At 44.7% G+C, this 21843-nt stretch overlaps 2 protein-coding genes across 2 annotated transcripts in view; one reads left to right on the top strand and one right to left on the bottom strand.

The window, feature by feature from the left end:
• Window positions 1-5570: 5570 nt before the first annotated feature.
• On the bottom strand, window positions 5571-13774 carry LOC116055620 (cyclin-dependent kinase 5 activator 1-like). The gene is made up of 5 exons (XM_031307652.2): window positions 13620-13774; window positions 12237-12681; window positions 8988-9125; window positions 6630-7074; window positions 5571-6503 (listed from the first exon to the last, which is right to left on the bottom strand). Exons 1-5 carry the CDS (start codon window positions 13763-13765, stop codon window positions 6442-6444), a joined length of 1236 nt encoding a protein of 411 aa, XP_031163512.1. The 5' UTR covers window positions 13766-13774; the 3' UTR covers window positions 5571-6441.
• A 923-nt stretch (window positions 13775-14697) lies between these two features.
• Window positions 14698-21843, top strand: part of fmnl2b (formin-like 2b) — a 28937-nt gene continuing 21791 nt past the window's right edge. The window contains exons 1-3 of the mRNA XM_035998398.1: window positions 14698-15408; window positions 16823-16906; window positions 21745-21825. Coding sequence (XP_035854291.1) covers window positions 15292-15408; window positions 16823-16906; window positions 21745-21825 — 282 coding nt within the window. The 5' untranslated portion in view covers window positions 14698-15291. The remainder of the gene's footprint in view (window positions 15409-16822; window positions 16907-21744; window positions 21826-21843) is intronic.

The following is a 21843-nucleotide window of genomic DNA, read 5'->3' as shown; positions in this document are numbered from 1 at the left end:
ATTTATTTCATTCCTAACCCTAATTCGACCACGCCGAACAGGCAGAACTTGTCGCAGAGTCTCCACGGCCTTCCGTTCAAGAGATAGAGACGTTTCAACTACAAAAAAGCGATGTAGCTCGGAACCGAAACGCCGTAGCGACGAGTGGGTGGTATCGTAGGAAAGCCCATCGTTGAAAATGGGGGGGTAGGTCAAAGTTTCATCGCTCTAGCCCCTTCCGTTCTAAAGATGCAGCACAAAAGGTCAACCGTTTCCCATAATGCTTTGCGCACCGTGTTCAAAATTTTGCACCGCCGCAGAAGAGCATGTGCACACAGAGGGGCCATATATACAAAGTCAAAAACCTTAATATGTAACGTGTCGGAGTTTCTATTGGCACTCTTGCTGCTATCGGTACCCCTACCGATATCCAACTTCATCCCTTATCCTACCATCAGCACATGTGCTAATGTTACCGGAAAATGTAAAGTTTTGCCACTTGGGACCACTGGGGGTCTCTGATGTACCTGCACACACACACAACACACACACACGCACACACACACACACACAGACACACAGACAGACGCACACAGACACACGCATACACAGACACACACAGACAGACAGACACAGACACAACACACAGACACACAGAGACACACACACAGACACACACGCGCACACACACAGACAGACAGACAGACAGACAGACAGACACACACACACACACACACCCACAAACAGACACGCACAACACACAGAAACACACACACACACGCACACACACACCCACAAACAGACACGCACACACACAACACACAGAGACACAGACACACACACATACAACACAGAGACACACAGAGACACACACACACACACACACACAGACAGACACACAAACAGACACACACACACACACAGAGACACACACAGACAGACAGACAGACAGACAGACAGACACACGCACACACAAACACACGCACACACACAGACAGACAGACACACACACACACAGAGAGACACACAGACAGACAGACAGACAGACACACACACACGCACAGATAGACAGAGACACACACACACAGAGACACACACACACACGCACACACAGACAGACACACAGAGACACACACACACACAGACAGACAGACAGACAGACACACGCACACACAAACACACGCACACACACAGACAGACAGACAGACACACACACACACACACACACAGAGAGACACACAGACAGACAGACAGACAGACAGACAGACACACACACACGCACAGATAGACAGAGACACACACACACAGAGACACACACACACACGCACACACAGACAGACACACAGAGACACACACACAGACACACACGCACACACACAGACAGACAGACAGACAGACAGACAGACACACACACACACACACACCCACAAACAGACACGCACAACACACAGAAACACACACACACACGCACACACACACCCACAAACAGACACGCACACACACAACACACAGAGACACAGACACACACACATACAACACAGAGACACACAGAGACACACACACACACACACACACAGACAGACACACAAACAGACACACACACACACACACAACACACAGAGACACACACAGACAGACAGACAGACAGACAGACAGACAGACAGACACACGCACACACAAACACACGCACACACACAGACAGACAGACAGACACACACACACACACACACACAGAGAGACAGAGACACACACACACAGAGACACACACACACACGCACACACAGACAGACACACAGAGACACACACACACAGAGACACACACACACACACACAGCGACACACACAGAGACACACACACAGAGAGACACACACACACGCACAGATAGACAGACACACACACACACACACAGACAGACAGGCAGACACACACACAGAGACACACACACACATACCTACACACACGCGCGCACACAGACTGAGAGAGAACACACAGAAACGCATTGCATCATTACATTTAAAAAAAGCAACAGCCAATCAGAATAGACCATACAAATTTAAAAATGAAGTCTACGTTATTTATAACAAAGTGAACTATATAATAAAGTGGTAGTCAGTGAAGTTCCCATGGAGGAGGAGCAGTTTCTCCTGTTTGGAGAGGAACTGTTACTTAATGAAATCTACCTCTTCACTCGGCGGGAAATCTAACTTTGTTTGAAGTCGACACAAACACAGAAAACTCACCGAAACGTCTCCGGTTCTGGCTCCACAGTAACACCGACATATCTCCGTTAGTGTGTCCACAGTTCCAGCGGGCAGCGGCTCCGTTTGGTCCCAGAAACGGTCATTTAGGGAAGGAGAATGACCCGTGCTGCAGCATGGCCGCTCGGCTTCTCAGCTCTGAAGTTACAGGTGCAGGGAGGGGCGGGGCTTATAAAGGAGACCTACGGAAGCCCAGACGGGGCGTGGCGATCTACAGGAGAGGCGAAGTTCAATGAAAAGGATTTCAGAACGATTCCTAATCTCAAGAATAATGTGAATAAAACATGTTTTAAATAATGCTGTTTTATAATATATATTATATGTATTATATTACCTTTACCTGTTTGCAGTGTTGGGAAGGATACTTTCAAAATGTATTTCATTACAGAATACAGAATACATGCCCAAAAATGTCATTTGTAACGTATTCCATTACGTTACTCAATCTGAGTAAGGTATTCTGAATACTTGGATTACTTCCACATTGAATTGTATTTTATAAGTGTAGGAATGCGGCCATCACATCCAGCTTACTAAACAGGCCTATTCTGGTGTGTTCTTCTGGTCCAACTGGCTGAATGTGTACCTCAACAAGCAGATAGATTGTTGGATTTGTAGTCCCAAACTGCATACTACAGAAATCTAAGAGCAGTCTGAGCTACCACGAGCTAATTTTAGCTAACGTTAGCTAGCATGTCAAACGGGGCTAATCAGTCTTTCAACAGCTTTGGAGATAGTAAATCAGCACGTTTTCTTAAAAAATGTGATGGAATATGCGGGATATTTATGCAATATTATGTGATGAAACTGCAGGGAAGTTTTTAAAACTGTGGTTCCATCATGGCTTCATCGCGGGGTTTGCAGCTTTTCGATGATGTTCAAGTCACGTAATTACGTCACTTCATAACGTTCCCACGGCAACAGGGGAAAATGGCTGCTCTTGTGTGCAGTAAACGCAAATTTTTTCAACTTTCTGCTAAGATATATGGGACTTTGTTGCAACGAAAATGCGGGGATTATGAAATCATGCAAGCCCCGCATATTTTGCGCGGAAATCTGCTGACTTTGGCTGATTATGCGTTGAATTATGCGATCGCATAATTGCATTTTTCTGGAGGGACTGGACAATATTGAAAATTCATTCTTTGCGAGCATGTCAAACGGGGCTAATCAGTCTTTCAACGGCTCTGGAGATAGTAAATCAGCACGTAGGAGAATGTAAAGTCACACGTCAACTCTAACATAGCAAGATGACCAGTAAAACTACAGCAGATGACGACCCCTGGCTGATTAAAATAACTTTAAGATGCTTCTTCAGGGTGGAGGTGGAGTCATTAGACGCTGAGAGGAGGCTGGTTGCTGCCAGCAGAGGTTGCACTGCAGTTATATTCCTTCTCCCTGTTCTTTCTTTAATGTGAAATGCTGTATGAATGTCCCAGAAAGGAGCCATTCCTGCCCTGGCTCTGTTGGTCCGGCTCCATCTCTACCTCCATCACTGATCACGCTAATAGCTAATTTTTTTGTTTTCATATCGGGAATTCTGGGAAATGCGTGGAGTTGCCTTAATTTATTCAGAGAGTGAATAAACTCGTGAAACAGAGAAGTATCGTCATGTAATCCATTGATTTCAACAATGTAACTGTATTCTAGATACCAACTATTGAACTCATATGTATTCTGAATACGTAACGCCGGTACATGTATTCCGTTACTCCCCAACACTGCCTGTTTGTCTTTTTAATATTAAGTAAATATATAAATAAAATTAGAAAACAAAGAATCACTTTAACACTATTTATTCATAATAATAATTATAATAATCATAATAATTACTAATGGTAACAATACAGTTACTTTTAAAGGTTTTTTTAATAATACTTACTTTACATTACCTAACCATTTTAGATTTTATAAAAAATGTATTTCACTTATATCCTACATAAGTATTAAAGGGGTGATAGAATGCAAAACTTATTTTACCTTGTCATAGTTGAATAACGACAGTTTGGAGGGTAAATTGGACATACATAGAAGCTCAAAATCCCATTGATACCCCTTTACTCTGCAAATCTCACATTTTGAAACTGCCGCTGAAAACGGGTGAATCTGAACAAAGCTGGAAGCTGACGTCATGATCTCAACTCCTAGTCTTTATCACGCCCCAACATTACCATAGGCTCCACCACTGACCTGAGGTCAGCTAGTCTTCTGAATCTAGCTAGGTCATGCAGATCTCCAGAGGTCTGCTATTTAATTACTAAATTCACTTCTGAGACTTTTTTATGCGAGAAATCAACTATGTAGAGGTCAAATATGAGCAGTTTTACGAACATTGATGGCTAATTGCAAATTTGGTCCGACTGTGTGTCGGAGTTCAGCAGGAGCTCAGCAGGCTACGTGACAGCGGCCGGTGCTGCCTCGCCACCTGGTGTGTCCTACTTCATAGACTCGCTGTGAGCTAGCTGGATCTCCGTCACGAAGGGAAGCCCGCGGTGCTCCATACCCGCGCAAAGTCTCTGGGTTACTGGACCACAAAATGCCGAGGCCCTGATGGAGCTCCAGTACACATATCTGTACATATAGGATTGAAGGGACAGTAGCAGCTAACGAAATCCCTAGCTAATGTTCACAAAAATGCATTAAATTGAAATCAGACACCATAGTTACCTTTATAAGACCTTGGGGTATATGCTATATAAGTGGCGTGACGAAATTCAAACTAAATATACTCTAGTTATGCCGGCAGCTGGCAGCCAGCCAGCTCCCCGAGTATTCCAGTAGTCCAGTAGCTGAGAAACGGTGACTTTCACTGGGTATGGAGGTTGCCGTTTTCTCATCAGACTGTGGAGCTCCTAAAGTCCGACACGTCTTACCAAATTTGCAATTAGCCATCGATTTTCGTAAAACGGCCAATATTTGAGCTTTATATAGTTGATTTCTCGCATAAAAAAGTCTCAGAAGTGAATTTAATAACGAAATAGCAGACAATGTTTAACTTTGCAGTGTCTGAAATGAGATCTGCTGTCTCGTCTCCAGTGTGTTTCTATGTGGTTCCTCAACCAATCAGCACGCAGCTCATCTACATATTCATGAGCAGACCATATTTGGAAGAAAAGCTCTTGTTCCAAATAGAGCCATATTCACAGGGTAGTTCAGGGCCCATAGAATAGCCCAACCAATGTTACATACTCCATTAGGAGACCTTAAGGAACAGTGTGAAATACCCTAAATAATCATTCTACCACCCCTTTAATATTTAATCCAGACACACACACTTATTGCAAAATATGATCATTTATTTCAAACATTGCAAATGTTAAAATACAGAAATGTATTTAAAGTTAAAATCATGTAATTTAACAAAGATGTAGTTTAAATAACAATGTGCATTACATGTGCAGCATTAATGTCAGTTATCCACAGAACAAACTATAGAACTATAGAAGTATAGAAGAGAACTATAGAACTATAGAAGTATAGAACTATAGAAGAGAACTATAGAACTATAGAAGTATAGAACTATAGAACTATAGAAGAGAACTATAGAACTATAGAAGAGAACTATAGAACTATAGAAGAGAACTATAGAACTATAGAAGTATAGAAGAGAACTATAGAAGTATAGAACAAAACTATAGAACGACAGAAGTATAGAACAAAACTATAGAAGTATTCTTCTGTTGTGTCTGCAAAAGGTCATGTTTACTGCCTCTACACCAGGGGGGGATGTTACTATGTACATTTACTATAGTACAGTGAACGTGAGTACTAAAGTACACATTCAAGGTAGCCTACTTGTACTTTGAGTATTTACATGCTATGCAACTTATCAAGACTTTGCCACAAACACTGCCTGCTTAGAGACCCCGCGAGTCTTGATGTTGAATGTTTGTGATGAACTGAAGGATTCAGTGTGTTCCTTTATGTGTTGAGAAACTTCTCCTAAATTACATAAATAAAGTCTTTAAAAATCCTCTTGGATAAGCTGTAAAATGCATCGCCACAAAGCTGAAAACAAGGCTGCTTTTCTGACACTTTTCTGAAATGTAGATTGAGAGGGGGAACACCAGGGCAGGGGGAATGAGAGGGGGAAATGCCAGAGCAGGGGGAAATGCCAGAGCAGAGGGGGAAACACCAGAGCAGGAGGAATGAGAGGGAGAAACGTAGCAGTGTAAATACTGTGGTCTCCTCTTTTCTTCTCTCTTAACGATCCAGATCATCGATGCTGTTTCCTCCATTGTTCTCTTTCTCCTGCTTCTCTTTCATTTCATCTTGTTCCCTCTCCCCCTCTTTCTCCCTCTCCTTCTCCCTCTTCCACTCTTTCTCCCCCTCTTTCTCTTTCTCCCTCTCTCTCTCCCTCTCTCTCTCCCTCTCCTTCTCCCTCTCCCTCTCTTTCTCCCTCTCTTTCTCCCTCTCTTTCTCTTTCTCCTTCTCCTTCTCCTTTTCCCTCTCCCTCTCTTTCTCTTGCTTCTCCCTCTCTCGTCCCTCTTTTTTCAGATCCTGAAACACCTCGGTGAAGAAGTGCGGCTCAGCGTTGATCCGCAGCATGTCGGTGCTCAGCCTGTCGATCAGCTGCAGCGCTCTCTCCCAGAAATCATCGCGGCTGGACTCCCAGGATGCATCGGGGCTGGACTCCCAGGATGCATTGTGGCTGGCCTCCAGCAGGAAGGGTTTGAGCGGGTAGGAGATCTCGCTGCCCAGGTACGAGTAGCTCAGGTAGAGACAGGTGAGGAAGACGGCGTGCAGCTCCTGCTCCGAAGATGTGTCCTCGTCTACCGCTGCCCGGCACAGCAGGTACACAAAGACCAGACTGGCAGGACTGGTGAAGACCTGGTCCTACAGGGGGACCGACAGGTTAGAGACAGACAGGATAGAGACACACAGACAGGTACACAAAGACCAGACTGGCAGGACTGGTGAAGAGCTGGTCCTACAGGGGGACCGACAGGTTAGAGACAGACAGGATAGAGACACACAGACAGGTACACAAAGACCAGACTGGCAAGACTGGTGAAGACCTGGTCCTACAGGGGGACCGAGGGGGAATGAGAGGGGGGACACCATAGTTTCATCTAAAGAAATATAGACACATTTCTGTGTGAAAGGGAAGTACACATTTGCATAATAGATATAAACTAGAAAATTCCACAGGAAATGTTAACAGTGACTACTTGGTGCACATCTGAATAACACTGGCTAACAGTAAAGAGTCTCCATGATAGGAGGTGTGTGTAAGAAGTTGTTGCTATGGTGATTTCCACAGTGAGGGAGTAGAGGAGGGAGGGGGAGACAGTATCTTCCATGGGTCAAACATGTCCATTTAATAATAATTATACCTCTTAAGTTTGTTCTGTAATTCAAAAATGGTGGTTTCAAACGGCAAAAATATTATCATCACCAGAGAGATAAAAGTCTGGTGAACGCACTGATGTGATTTTTATGTTTATGGTGTCAAATATATGCGACGCAGGTAACAAACGGAACCGTCTGCTTACTTCCAGATATTTAATTTCATTATTTCTATCAGCATTTGGTATGAACAGAGCCAAAAGTTTAAGTCTAGTGGATTACATGTCTGCGATCGGCACAAAATTTCCTACATTTTGACCAACCACGATGTATGAAGAGTGCAAACTGTAGAGGAGAGAGCAATTTGTTTGGAAAGATTTCAGAGAATCGTACTGCAGCTCCCCCCTCTGTCCTCCCCTCTAACTCTCAACATTCCGGCCCCATACACACACATTGGAAAATCTGAAACGGTCTGAAAACTGGACGATACATAAACTGTGATTTGGTAGAAACCGTGCTTGATATCAGAATGCCCATTCAGCATAATAAAGGCCAAAGTCTTGTCTTCGGTTTAAACTTTTAATTATTTTTCTACATTAAAGTATGGTGATACAGTATGGCCCCAAAGAGGGGTTGTTTTGATGCTTGCGATGTTAAGCGATTTCCTGAAGATTTCCCATTAAAGTCTATGGGAAATTTCACGCAGATTTTTGCCGATTTCGTGAAAACCGTGTGGCAAATCTCTTAGAAAAGTCATAGCACACCATTCCCGATCATTACACACGTTTTGATGTATTTTGTGTGCATGTGTTGCCAACACTCCGTGACTAGTAGCGGGACAAAAATGTGTCGGAATAATAATAAGTGTGCCGATTGCTGCTATTGCAGCACATCTGAATGAAAGAGCTGTGTTTTTTTTACGCTTGTAGAGCAGATCTCCGCAGAGCAGACGAACTGCTACACGGTGCTCTCAGCCTGGTGTCTCCAGTTTCATAGATTATAGTGGAAGAGTAGCGTTGGAGCACCAGCTTTGTACACGTTAATGTGCAATGTAGCTGGCCGGTTAAGATAGAAAAAGTCATTCATTTGCTATTATTCGTGAGTTAACTGTGGACAATCATGCCATTAATCATGATTTAATGTTTTAAATTCATATGAAGGTATGTGTCCAGTAGTCAAAGAGTCTTCTGTTATATTTGGTTGACATAGCGGTTGCTTTTGGATGAATGGAACCACATTAACATGTTACATTAACACTTTACGTTACCATGTTACCTCGGAACCACGGTGAAAAAACTGTAGACCTCGGTGTGCACAACACACCTCATGGTACAAACTACAGTAAAGTTTGGTTACCCAGCTTCACACACTGACAGCCAATGAAATGTCTCCAACACTGCCGACTCTTACTCTAAATGACGAGAGAGAAACACACAGACCAATGGAACAGACACACGGACCTGCCAGCCTTGGACCAGCAGCGCTCTGTCTACGTTTCTGAACCACAGGACGATCTGATTGGACGACAGCTCCTTTAGTTTGACACAACGGCGACACAGGAAGTCAGAGAGACAACGAAGGAGCTCGCCTGTAGATGCCTGGAGAGGAGACAAGGAGAGAGGAGACAAGTAGAGACAAGATAAGGAGAGAGGAGACAAGGAGAGAGGAGTTAAGGAGAGAGGAGACAAGGAGATAAAAGATAAGGAGAGAGGAGACAAGGAGAGAGGAGACAAGGAGAGAGGAGTTAAGGAGAGAGGAGACAAGGAGAGACAAGATAAGGAGAGAGGAGACAAGGAGAGAGGAGACAAGGAGAGACAAGATAAGGAGAGAGGAGACAAGGAGAGCACTGTAACAGAAAATATAACCCAATCACAACTGCCACTTAGTCTGATACCATAAGTGTGTGTCTGACAGTCACAGACACACACACACACACACACACACACACACACACACAGACAGACAAACACACACACACACACACACAAACACACACACAGGGCCAGATGTACGTACATTTGTGAATGTAGCGTTACCAGGACCATGGCCAATCCGCACAAAGCGCACGTCAAAATGGTGATTCATTCCCTAGCACTAGGCCTTGAGTTCAGTTCAGTTCAGTTCAGTTCAATTTTATTTATATAGCACGTTTAAAAACAACCATAGTTGACCAAAGTGCTTAACAAAGTTCAAAATCAAAGAGATAATATACACAAACAATACACAGTATACAATACAAAATAACCAACAGCACAACAACAAGGTCAAGATATCAAAGCTCAACTTGATTTGAAAGCCAAAGCATAGTAATGGGTCTTAAGCAAGGACTTGAATGTTTCAATGTTCTGAGCTGTTCTTACATTAATAGGTAGACCATTCCAGAGGTTTGGAGCAGCCACTGCAAAGGCTCGGTCACCTTTATTTTTTAACCTGGATCTGGGCACATCGAGGAGCATCTGATTGGACGACCTCAGTGCTCTGACAGGTGTGTGGACATGTAAAAGCTCTGATAAATAAGAAGGCGACAACCCATTTAAGATCTTAAAAACAATTAATACAATTTTAAATTTGATCCTGATACAAACAGGAAGCCAGTGGAGCGTTGCCAAAACCGATGTGATATGGTGGCACTTTTTTGTCCCAGTTAAAAGTCGAGCTGCTGCGTTCTGGACTAACTGTAACCGACGAAGGGATGACTGATCCAATCCAACATACAAAGAGTTACAGTAATCTAAACGGGACGTAATAAATGCATGTATGACTCTTTCAAAGTCTTTGCGTAGCAGGTAAGGCTTAACCTTAGCCAATAGTCTCAGCTGAAAGAAAGTGGTTTTAACAACAGAGCTTATCTGTTTATCAAATTTAAAAGCACTGTCAAAAATCACACCCAGATTCTTGGTAAAAGGTTGAATATGGGAACCTAACGTACCAAGAGCATCAACACAGGCACTAAAATGTTCAGCGCGACCAAACACAACAATTTCAGTCTTATTATCATTGAGACAGAGAAAATTCTGATCCAACCAAATTTTGATATCACTCAAGCAGTTCAACAAAGGCTGGACAGTGTCCTTGTCATTGTTTTTTACAGGCAAATAGATTTGTACATCGTCTGCAAAACAGTGGAAAGAAATGTTATGTTTTTTTAAAATGGACCCTAAGGGCAGCATGTACAGAGAAAAGAGCATGGGTCCCAAAATGGAACCTTGGGGGACCCCACAAGAAAGAGGGGCAGCAGACGAAGAGCAATTCCCAAGGTGGACAGCAAAACTCCTATCTGCCAAGTAAGATTCAAACCATTTTAGGGCTATGCCTGTAATGCCAACACTTTGTTTGAGTCGGGATAAGAGGATAGAGTGGTTGACAGTGTCAAAGGCAGCAGTCAAATCTAAGAGCACTAAAACTGCGGAGTTTCCTGAGTCAACCTCTAAGAGAAGGTCGTTATAGACTCTTAGAAGGGCAGTTTCAGTACTGTGGCGGGGCTTAAAACCAGACTGGAACTTTTCATAAATACTAAAATCATCTAAAAATGATTGTAGTTGATTAAAAACAACCTTCTCCAAGATTTTAGATAAGAAGGGAAGTTTAGAAATAGGTCTAAAATTAGACAAAACTGAAGGATCCAGATATTTCTTTTTTAAAAGTGGTTGCACGACAGCATGTTTAAAAGCAGCTGGAACACACCCTGAGCTGAGAGATGTGTTAACCAAGGATAAAATACTGGACCCAACAGTGTTAAAGACATCAAGTTCACTAGCATCCATGCTAACAGGCCTAAGAAATTCAGTGTATTTAATCTGACTGCTGAGTCATTGTGAAGTTCGCTAGCATCCATGCTAATCGGTGCTAATAGCGCAAAGCTAACGGGTTAGCTAAGGTGCAGCATTCATTATGCTAATAGGCATAGGCGCCGATACCATGGGGGCTCGGGAGCTCGATCACCCACATGTGCCAGACTGCCAGAAGGCTACATTCATTTACAATTAAACATTGCAGTTGGCGCTAAGTGGAGTGTCTGTCATAGTGTGATTGCGTTGTCCTGAGTTGAAAGCCTACTTTATGGCTTTGTTATCGAGTTAATAGACGTTTGTACACTCAAACTTTAACCTGGTTTCCTAGTCTCTTTATTGATGTTCAATTCTCTGGCTCTTAACAATCTAGTTTTCTTCTGGTTCTGGTCCAAATTCACACTGATATCAACTACATAACACTACTACGAGCTATTTCATAAATGTACATCGTAATAAGGGTTACACGCACTTTCACGGGAGGTTTTTGTACACACCGCGGAATACATAATTAGGCGCACTTTACGTTTCCCTCCCATCTCTTTATGGGAAACTCCCACTTTCCCCTTCACCCTCCCATGAATCCATATGCATGACTCAGAAAAGAGCAATTTGCCATTTTCAGTTCCCGCGACAGGCAGCTTGCGCTTTTACCTCAGTGCAGCCTGTTAGTACATACCTCATCATGCTTTTACGCGCACGTTGTGAAACAAATATGCCTGAAGTGGGCGCAAAAGCATTAGTACATCTGGCCCTCAGACACACACACACACACACACACACACACACACGCACGCACACACCCCGACAGACAGACACACATACAGACACATAGAGACACACACACACACACATACAGACACAAACACACACACAGACAGACACACACACATACAGACACAAACACACACACGCACCTACCTGTACCACCACCCTGGGTGGGGAGAGGCTCCCCTGGTCCTGGTCCTGGTCCTGGTTCTGGTTCTGGTTCTGGGTCTGGTTAAATCCCGGGACGGTGGGGACGGGCACCGGGATGGGTCCAGGTCTGTGTCCGGCCTTCAGTGCTCGGTGGCGGCTGTCCGTGTCGCGCTGCGTGTGCACGTGCTCGGACTCATCTGGTTTCACCTTCTTCCCGCCCTTCCTCTTTGCCCGTGCGGCCAGCAGACGTTTCTTCCATCTGAGCGCGTGCAGCAGCACTGGGTGCCTCTTCTTCTTCTTCTCCTCCTCCTTCACGCGCTGCTCTGGGGCTCGAGCTTTCCCCGAGCCAGGAGACAGAGAGAGCACTGTTCCCATGGCGACAACCGGACCCACCAACGCGAGAGGCTCTGCGGCAGCAGAGGAGCTGTCTGTCTGTCTGTCTGTCTGTCTGTGAGAATTAAAAATCCATCATGAAGACAAAACAGAAATCTGTCTGCTGCTCCATCACTCCTCCATCTGTCTCTCTCTGTCTGTCTGTGTTGTCCTGTGTCTCATCTATGTTTCTACCTGTCTGTCTCTCTCTCTCTCTCTCTCTCTCTCTCTCTCTCTCTCTCTCTCTCCTCCTCTCTCTCTCTCTCCTCCTCCTCTCTCTCTCTCCCCCTATGTCTCTCTCTCTCCTCTCTCTCTCTCTGTCTCTCTCTCTCCTCCTCCCCTCTCTCTCCTCCTCTCTCTCTCTCCCCCTCTGTCTCTCTCTCTCCTCTCTCTCTCTGTCTCTCTCTCTCTCCTCCTCCCCTCTCTCTCCTCCTCCCCTCTCTCTCCTCTCTCTATCTGTCTCTCTCTCTCCTCCTCCCCTCTCTCTCCTCCTCCCTCTCTCTCTGTCTCTCTCCCCTCTCCCTCTCTCTCTCTCTCTCTCTCTGTCTCTCTCTCTCTCTCTCTCTCTCTCTTCCCACTCTCTCTCTCTCTCTTCCCCCTCTCTCTCTGTCTGTGTGTCGCAGCCTGATGGAGAGAAGTGGAGTGGGCAGGGTTTCTGCAGGTTTCAGTACCAAGGACAGCTCTCTGCAGGTTTCTGCAGAGAGCTGTCCTTGGTGCTGAAATGTTCCAAACTGCAGTAGGTGCAGACTGGGGATAGTTCTAACTGTTGGTACATTTCTGTCTGTATCTTGGAGCTCTTCTAAGCCAGTGGGTTTAAAATGTGAGACAAACTAGTTCCATGTGTCTGCTATTGAATAGTGTAGATATTATCTCTGCAACTCAAACAGATAACGCACGGTTTACTCCCAAACACAAGGAGTATAATGATTTATTTTACATTTCGTCAGACACATCAGAAATTTAATTAACCATTATTTCTATTATTTTACCATTATGTTATTATGATATACTTACATGTTGTCAGCCAGCGGCTTGGATGAAGAAGATGACGATCCTGGACAGGAAACAGATTCTGCCTTCAAAATCACAATAAAAACTTTATCGGCCAAATCTGCTGAAATAAAACAAAGAGTTCCTTTTGCAGCGTTACATAAGAACATTGATTTACAGGACTGTAAAAACAATGTCCACTGGGTTAGACATTTAAATGATTCAGAGTTCAGTTCAGCAGATCAGACTTAAATATAACTGCAGTAATACACACCTCCAGCAGAGGGGGCTGCTCCAAACATTTAAATATAACTGCAGTAACACACACCTCCAGCAGAGGGAGCTGCTCCAAACATTTAAATATAACTGCAGTAACACACACCTCCAGCAGAGGGGGCTGCTCCAAACATTTAAATATAACTGCAGTAACACACACCTCCAGCAGAGGGGGCTGCTCCAAACATTTAAATATAACTGCAGTAATACACACCTCCAGCAGAGGGGGCTGCTCCAAACATTTAAATATAACTGCAGTAACACACACCTCCAGCAGAGGGGGCTGCTCCAAACATTTAAATATAACTGCAGTAATACACACCTCCAGCAGAGGGGGCTGCTCCAAACATTTAAATATAACTGCAGTAACACACACCTCCAGCAGAGGGGGCTGCTCCAAACATTTAAATATAACTGCAGTAATACACACCTCCAGCAGAGGGGGCTGCTCCAAACATTTAAATATAACTGCAGTAATACACACCTCCAGCAGAGGGGGCGGCTCTCAATCTTTCTTTAACAGCGAGGATTTATTGTATTATAATTAAACATAATCATAATCCATTAAATGCACATTTAAAACATGTATGTTGGATACATTCATGTAATAATAAGTCAGAAATATTTGAATAGTATTAATGTGTGTGTTTGTGGGCGGAGCCTGCAGCAGCAGAAGGTTCATTGTCTCTATGAAAGAGAGGGAGGGAGGGACAGACACACACACACACACACACACACAGAGACACAGACAGAGAGAGAGAGAGAGAGAGAGAGAGAGAGAGAGAGAGAGAGAGACAGGGGAGAGGGAGGGAGCCCTACACACACACACAGAGGGAAACAAAGAGGAGGAGGCCGACTGACTGACTCTCTCTTTCTTTCTTCATGTGGGGGAGGAGAGGGGGAGGATTAACCGGCTCATCTGCCACACGCGCTCACACACACACAACAGACACACATTTCATATAAACACACACACACACACACCGACACGGCACCATAGAGCTCCATCGGGATCAGCAGCATCAGCAGCGGCGGAGGAGACAAAGGGACACACCACCAACGGGAGGAGGAGACATCTTTACCGTCTGACGGGAGACAGACAGAGAGAGAGACAGGCAGGTTATAGACAGAGAGACAGAGACATAGGGACAGGCCTTCCCAGCCGCGGCGGCCCGCCTATCTGTCTGCCTGTCTGTGTGTGTGTGTGTGTGTGTGTGTGTGTGTGTTTGTGTGTGTGTGTGTGTGTGTGTGTGTGTGTGTGTCTGAGCAGTGATGGCGGTCCACATGTTCCTGCCGCTGCCTCTCTGCTGACTGACTGTGTGTTGTTGTAGGTGGGTGTGTTCGCTGTGTTCGCTGTGTGCCACTGTGTGAGTGTGTGTGTGTGTGTGTGTGTGTGTGTGTGTGTGTGTGTGTGTGAGAGATGGGTAACGCAGAGAGCATGGAAAGCCAACTGGCGGTGATCCGATCCAGAGCCGCTCCGGTCCGCCTGCCGATGCCGGACCCGGCGGAGCTGGAGGAGAGGTTCTCCATTGCTCTGGTAAGAACACACACACACACACACACACACACACAGACAGACACACACAGACAGACAGACAGACACACACAGACAGACAGACAGACATAACACACATTATATAGTAAGGATGGGCAATATGGCCTAAAATCCATATATACATTGCAGCCTCTTGCGATAACGATATATATCACGATATATAAATTATAATAGAACCATTTCAGACCAGGTTACATAGACCTTAAGGAAAGCCAAACTGCTACATGTATTGGGTTTTTTAAAGAGAAAGAAACATAGTATGTAGTTTTGAGAACATTTATTGTGCAAAACTGTAATTATACAACATAATGTTGCAGATTGATAAAATTCAAGTACACTAGTTGCAGAGACGTTAACAAAGAAAAAGCTTAAAGTATCTACACTGAGTTAGTTTAAGTCCTTGGTTCTTAAATGCCCCCCACGATGCAGAGAACAGGAACAACTGCTGTCTGTTTAGTTAAGGAACAGACACCATGAAAATACTGAAAATACTTTCACTAATATATATATATATATATATATATATATATAAGGCAAAGATACACAGATACTTCATCACATACCCTTCACCATACCCCACATCATCACATACCCTTCACCATACCTAGAGATTAGCATGGGGTACTTTCCATAAAATCATCTCTCAATGCAAATCAGACCAGCTATTAGGCTAACTGACATAAAACCATGGGTGAAGGGTATGTGATGATGTGGGGTATGGTGAAGGGTATGTGATGATGGGGGGGTATGGTGAAGGGTATGTGATGATGTGGGGGCCAAGGGAACTTTATCAGGATGCATAGTATCCTGGATCCATGTAATAACTGGCCTTTAAAAATAAACATCTGCCTGCCTCTATGGGAATTTAACATAGGGGTGTGTATAATTATGCCCCCTGTATTTTAAGGAAGAACATTTATTTATTTACGATACATTATTCATTCAATGAGATAATTGGTGTCCTTAAAGGTTGGATTTTTCCTAATGTTTTTAATTAAGGGATTAAGATCAATTTCCAAAAGATGATTTTGTATTCCTCTTTTTAGTCAACTTTAGCATGGCTTCATAAACTTATGCTGAGCACTGCAGCATATACACACACACACACATACAGACCCACACACACACAGAGACATAACACACATTATATAGCACACACACACACCCATACACTCACACACACACACACAGACACACACACAGACATAACACACATTATATAGCACACACACACACACCCACACACTCACACACACAGACACACAGACACACACACACACACACACACAGACATAAGACACATTATATAGCATATACACACACACACACACACACACACAGACATTATATATAATTCAGAGTCGTGTGACGTTTAATGACCTTCTGTGTGTTTCAGAACTCCATGAACTTGCCTCCCGACAAGGTGCGTCTGCTGCGTTCCTATGACAACGACAAGAAGTGGGAGCTGATCTGCGATCAGGTGGGTGCTTTCAATAAAGTTTATACATTTTAATCTTTCCCTAAAAGCAGAGCAGTCTCTACGGATACTTCAGTGATTAACAGAGAAATGAAGACCCCCCACTTCATGTGTTCCCCTAACCCCTGACCAGTGCAGAACCAGAAATATCGAAATAAACCGTCCGGACCAAGAGGGTCAGCTTCTCCTCACAACTCGTAGGATCCTACGGCGCCATGTTGATGCTACCAAGCCATCACCTCCGTTAGCATCCCGTTAGCATCCCATTGATTGCCATTCATGTTGATGCTACCAAGCCATCACCTCCGTTAGCATCCCATTGACTGCCATTCATTTTGACGTCACTTTGACAGAGAATAACTTTACATCTGAAGAGTTTAAAGACTCTATTTGTCCATTGTTTATTTCTAAAGAAACACGACAATGTATAAAAGGCTCCATTACCTTGTACCTCACGTTATGGCTCCGTAGCAGACGTTTTTATAAAAATAGGCTAACGATTGGGTCATAACCACGAGACTTACTGTCTCATAGTAGAGGAATTACCGTATAGTACAGGAGAAGCTCTCAGGCAGTTTGGACTTCCATTAGCTGTTTAAGTTTAATTACTAATGTTAACTATCATTTTAGTGATCAATAATTAGCCTGTGTCTATGTTATCTCCTTACATATACCTACGCTCTCCGTCTCTGCTAGATTGGGAATGATTGAGATTTCTCTTGGCACAGCTACCAGAAGACTTCCAACTTTCAGACAGGTTGCTCACGTCACATCTACGTCTTCAAGCTCAGTTGGAGGCTGCTCAGTAACGCTCAGCCATCACCGGGAAAAGACTTCACTGGTCTCCGTCCAGAGACACGGGACCTGCTGGTCCATTATATAGACCGTCTATGGTCCGGACCAGGAGACAGAGACCCAACGGGATCTGGTGGTCCATTATATAGACCGTCTGTGGTCCGGACCGGGAGACAGAGACCCAACGGGATCTGGTGAGCCATTATATAGACCGTCTGTGGTCCGGACCGGGAGACAGAGACCCAACGGGATCTGGTGGTCCATTATATAGACCGGCTATGGTCCGGACCGGGAGACAGAGACCCAACGGGATCTGGTGAGCCATTATATAGACCGTCTGTGGTCCGGACCGGGAGACAGAGACCCAACGGGATCTGGTGGTCCATTATATAGACCGTCTGTGGTCCGGACCGGGAGACAGAGACCCAACGGGCCCCGATGTCACAGCTGACTGATGTTAACTAGTTAACTGCAGTGGGCGATTCACTGAGACGTGTTCACAGCGTTCAGCACGTACGGGGCATTATGGGATGGATCACGCTGGCATCACTCTCTGTCTCTTTAACCCACATGTGTCAAATCCGGCCCCTTGCAGGTTTTGATCCGGCCCCGCATATCAATTAAGGTTCATAATACATTTTGGCCCGCCTAGTTTTTGCCGCTCTTCTCTGTCACATTAGCTGTCTTTTTCAGTGTTTTCGCCACTTTTTAAGTTGTTTTTTGGCACATTTTTCAGAATTTTCTCTCTGCTTTTTTCAACCTTTTTTGTTGCTTTCTTCTTCGACGGCTAAGTTACTATTTTTGGGGCTCTATGTCGACCAAGCTGTAAGTGAAAAGACTCAGGCTGTGTTTAGACGGAAACGATCTGAAGAGAAAACGCAAAAGTGGCATTGCGTTGTCACTTTTTATTCCGCGTTTAGACGAGCGTTTTGGGGGGGAATCTGCGTGCACGGTAACACAAAAGTGTGTGAAATGTGATGTAGTTTGCACGCCAGGCGGCTAGGTGGCACTGCCACACAACACCACCAAGGCCGCGCGCCTACGGAGAACCTTCCTTCTACTTCTCTCCTTAGTAGCGCCAAAACATGTCGAAGAGAACAACAAAAGCTTGTCTGGAAAGACGAGGAGGTGGAGCTGCATGTTTGTCTGATGAAGACCGGCACAGTCGACCGTGATCAGCCATAGCACAGCACCCAGGGGAGCACTACCGATATCCTGAGCCTCGCAGCCTTCAGCCCTGCTGAGAGAGAGAGGCAGCGGGCAGAGGAGGCTGAAGCAGACCCTCCTCTGACCACTGGCACTCTCTCTCTCTCTCTCTCTCTCTGTCTCTCTCTCTGTCTCTCTCTCTCTCCATCCGTAATGTTGTAGCCTGCTCTGGCTCAAATGAATAGCCTACATATGGTCATCGAACTATAACAACCTTATCCACATTGTCGAAATCATGTAAATATTGAGCCATTACATTGAAAATCTTTTAGATAACGGAGCCTATAATGTCTGTAGCCTACTCCGTAACAACAGATTACCTGAAGTCTATTTCTCGTCTCTCTCCACACCGCTGTCTTCAGACTTTTTGGTTTTGACCCTTTAGACGTTAACGTGATGGTGGAGCGTTTTTAAGATTTCCACTCTGGAGGGTGGTTTCACTTTTTTGCAGTTTTAAGCCCCAAAAACACCGTCGCCGTATAAACGAAAGGCACATCTGATAAAATATTTTGTCGATTTCACCCGTGAGCGTCATCGTGTAAACAGGGCCTGTATGGGACATGCAATAATAATAGTAGTAGTAAAATTAAAATTATTAAACAAACTCTACATGTCCGGCCCTGGATGGGATTCTTAGTTTCCAGTGTGGCCTTCTGGGAAACTGAGTTTGACCCCCCCCCTGCTTTAACCCTTGAGCTGTCTCCACATCGACCAGGATGCAACTTTTGGTTTTTCTGGGTCAAAATGTAACAAAAATCCCAATGTTTTGGTCGTGTTTTTTCAACATTTTTTTTTTTCTCGAAATTTCTGTCAATATTTTTCAGCTTTTTGACATTTCTTTCCTACGTTTTTCAACGTTCTATTATCAACATCCAAATTCAATGAAAGTAGGTAACTGATGATGTATTTAACGGGTGAAGAGCGTTGTCCACGTTATTTTGTTTTAAAATTTGGTTGAAAGAAAACCCAAATTTCTGATATAGAAACTTTTTTTTGATCAGCAGGAGGTTAAGAGAAGGCTATATATATATATATATATATATATATATATATATATATGTTGTGAGTCTTAAAGTCGGATAATCTGCCAAATTCTGCTCTGAAAGTCGCAGAATTTTCCGTCTTTCTGGTTTGGGACCACTAACACTAACTAAATGAACGAATGTATTGGTGAAGCTAAACTGAGATGCGGGCCGGATCAAAATGCTCGAGGGGCCTGGTTTGGCCCGCGGGCCTTGAGTTTGCCACCAAGGCTCAGTAACTATGGCAACAGGAGGCTGTGATGAACAGCTGTTGGTGATGGGTTTGTCTGCGTTAGTAACGGGAACTTACAAGTTGTCAAAACCAAACGTTGAGTCTTATCGGAACGGAAGGTTGGCAGCCTTCTCCCCATCCATCTATCCTTCCTTCTCTCTCTCTCTCTCGCTCTCTCTCTCCATCTATCCTTCCTTCTCTCTCTCTCTCTCTATCCATCCATCTATCCTTCCTTCTCTCTCTCTCTCTCTCTATCCATCCATCTATCCTTCCTTCTCTCTCTCTCTATCCATCTATCCTTCCCTCCCTCCCTCCCTCCCTCTCTCTGTCTCCATCTATCCTTCCTTCTCTCTCTCTCTCTCTCTCTCTCTCTCTGTCTCTCTCTCTGTCCATCTATCCTTCCCTCCCTTCCCCTCCCTCCCTCTCTCTCTCTCTCTCTCTCTCTCTGTCCATCTATCCTTCCCTCCCTTCCCCTCTCTCTCTCTCTCTCTCTCTCTCTCTCCATCCTTCTATCCATCCTTCCCTCCCTCCCTCCATCTCTCTGTCTCTCTCTCATCTATCCATCCATCCATCTCTCTCTCTCTCTCTCTCTCTCTCTCTCTCTCTCTCTCTCTCTCATCCATCCATCAGACCACCACATACCCTTCTCTGTGATACGTCAAGGCCACGATGCTGCTGTAACTATAGCGATTCACCCCACTGAGAATAATCACATAACTTTATCTAATGGGCCTCAAGTCTCTATTGCATTAACCCCTAAACAGCCGGAGCCGGTCCGGTCTACATCCTGGAGCCAGAGCCCCGTCACCATCTATTTTAGGACATGGCATAGCAACAACTCTTCGGCACAGTGTTATGAATTTAAGTTTGGAGATATGTCAACCGGTTTTATGGCTGCTGTGAAAGCTCATACGAGCTCTGGTTGTCTGTGTGACATCATCAGTCTGTGTGACATCATCATCTCTCCTCTTCACTCACACGTCAGCTGCTCATTGGTCGCCTTCTTCTAAAATATTAGAAACGCTGAAGCAGAACCAGGAAGCCCGAGATGTTGTAAATAAGGCAGTGCTTCATTATTTCTGAGAGCAGAAGTCTCAGCGAGTTTCTGATATTCTGTCCAATGAACAGCGAGCGTCTCGATCACGTGACGCCTGTTTACAGGCGAGGGTCTCGATCACGTGACGCGCGTTTACAGGCGAGCGTCTCGATCACGTGACGCGCGTTTACAGGCGAGCGTCTCGATCACGTGACGCGCGTTTACAGGCGAGCGTCTCGATCACGTGACGCCTGTTTACAGGCGAGCGTCTCGATCACGTGAGGCGCGTTTACAGGCGAGCGTCTCGATCACGTGACCTGTGTTTACAGGCGACCGTCTCGATCACGTGATTTAAGAAAACGTGCCGCATAATCAAGGATTTTAGCCCAAAACAATCACAAAAAACTCGGCCGAAAAATGCAACAATGTCGCAACTTCACCCCCAAATCGCACCGAGTCCACTGAACTACAGGTGTGTAAGCAGCTTAACTTCTACTGTTTACGTGTGTGTGTGTGTGTGTGTGTGTGTGTGTGTGTGTGTGTGATACAGGAGAGGTTTCAGGTGAAGAATCCTCCTCACACCTACATCCAGAAACTGAGAGGCTTCCTTGACCCGGCCGTCACTCGCAAGGTGAGACTGTGATGTCAT

The sequence above is a fragment of the Sander lucioperca genome, chromosome 24, assembly GCF_008315115.2.
Source record: "Sander lucioperca isolate FBNREF2018 chromosome 24, SLUC_FBN_1.2, whole genome shotgun sequence".
Taxonomy (NCBI): Eukaryota; Metazoa; Chordata; class Actinopteri; order Perciformes; family Percidae; genus Sander; species Sander lucioperca.
Note: the sequence above shows the minus strand (reverse complement) of the source record. Positions and strands in the feature narration are given on the sequence as shown.

What these genes read in the sequence shown, in the direction of transcription:
- LOC116055620 (XM_031307652.2), bottom strand. Translation starts at nt 13,765, where the DNA reads ATGTTCTTATGTAACGCTGCAAAAGGAACTCTTTGTTTTATTTCAGCA. An exon ending in CACCCAGGGTGGTGGTACAG is followed by an intron (nt 9,126 to 12,236) that starts GTAGGTGCGTGT and finishes TCTCCTCTCCAG; the next exon opens with GCATCTACAGGCGAGCTCCT. An exon ending in GGAGAAAGAGAGGGAGAAAG is followed by an intron (nt 6,504 to 6,629) that starts AGAGGGAGAGGG and finishes AACAAGATGAAA; the next exon opens with TGAAAGAGAAGCAGGAGAAA.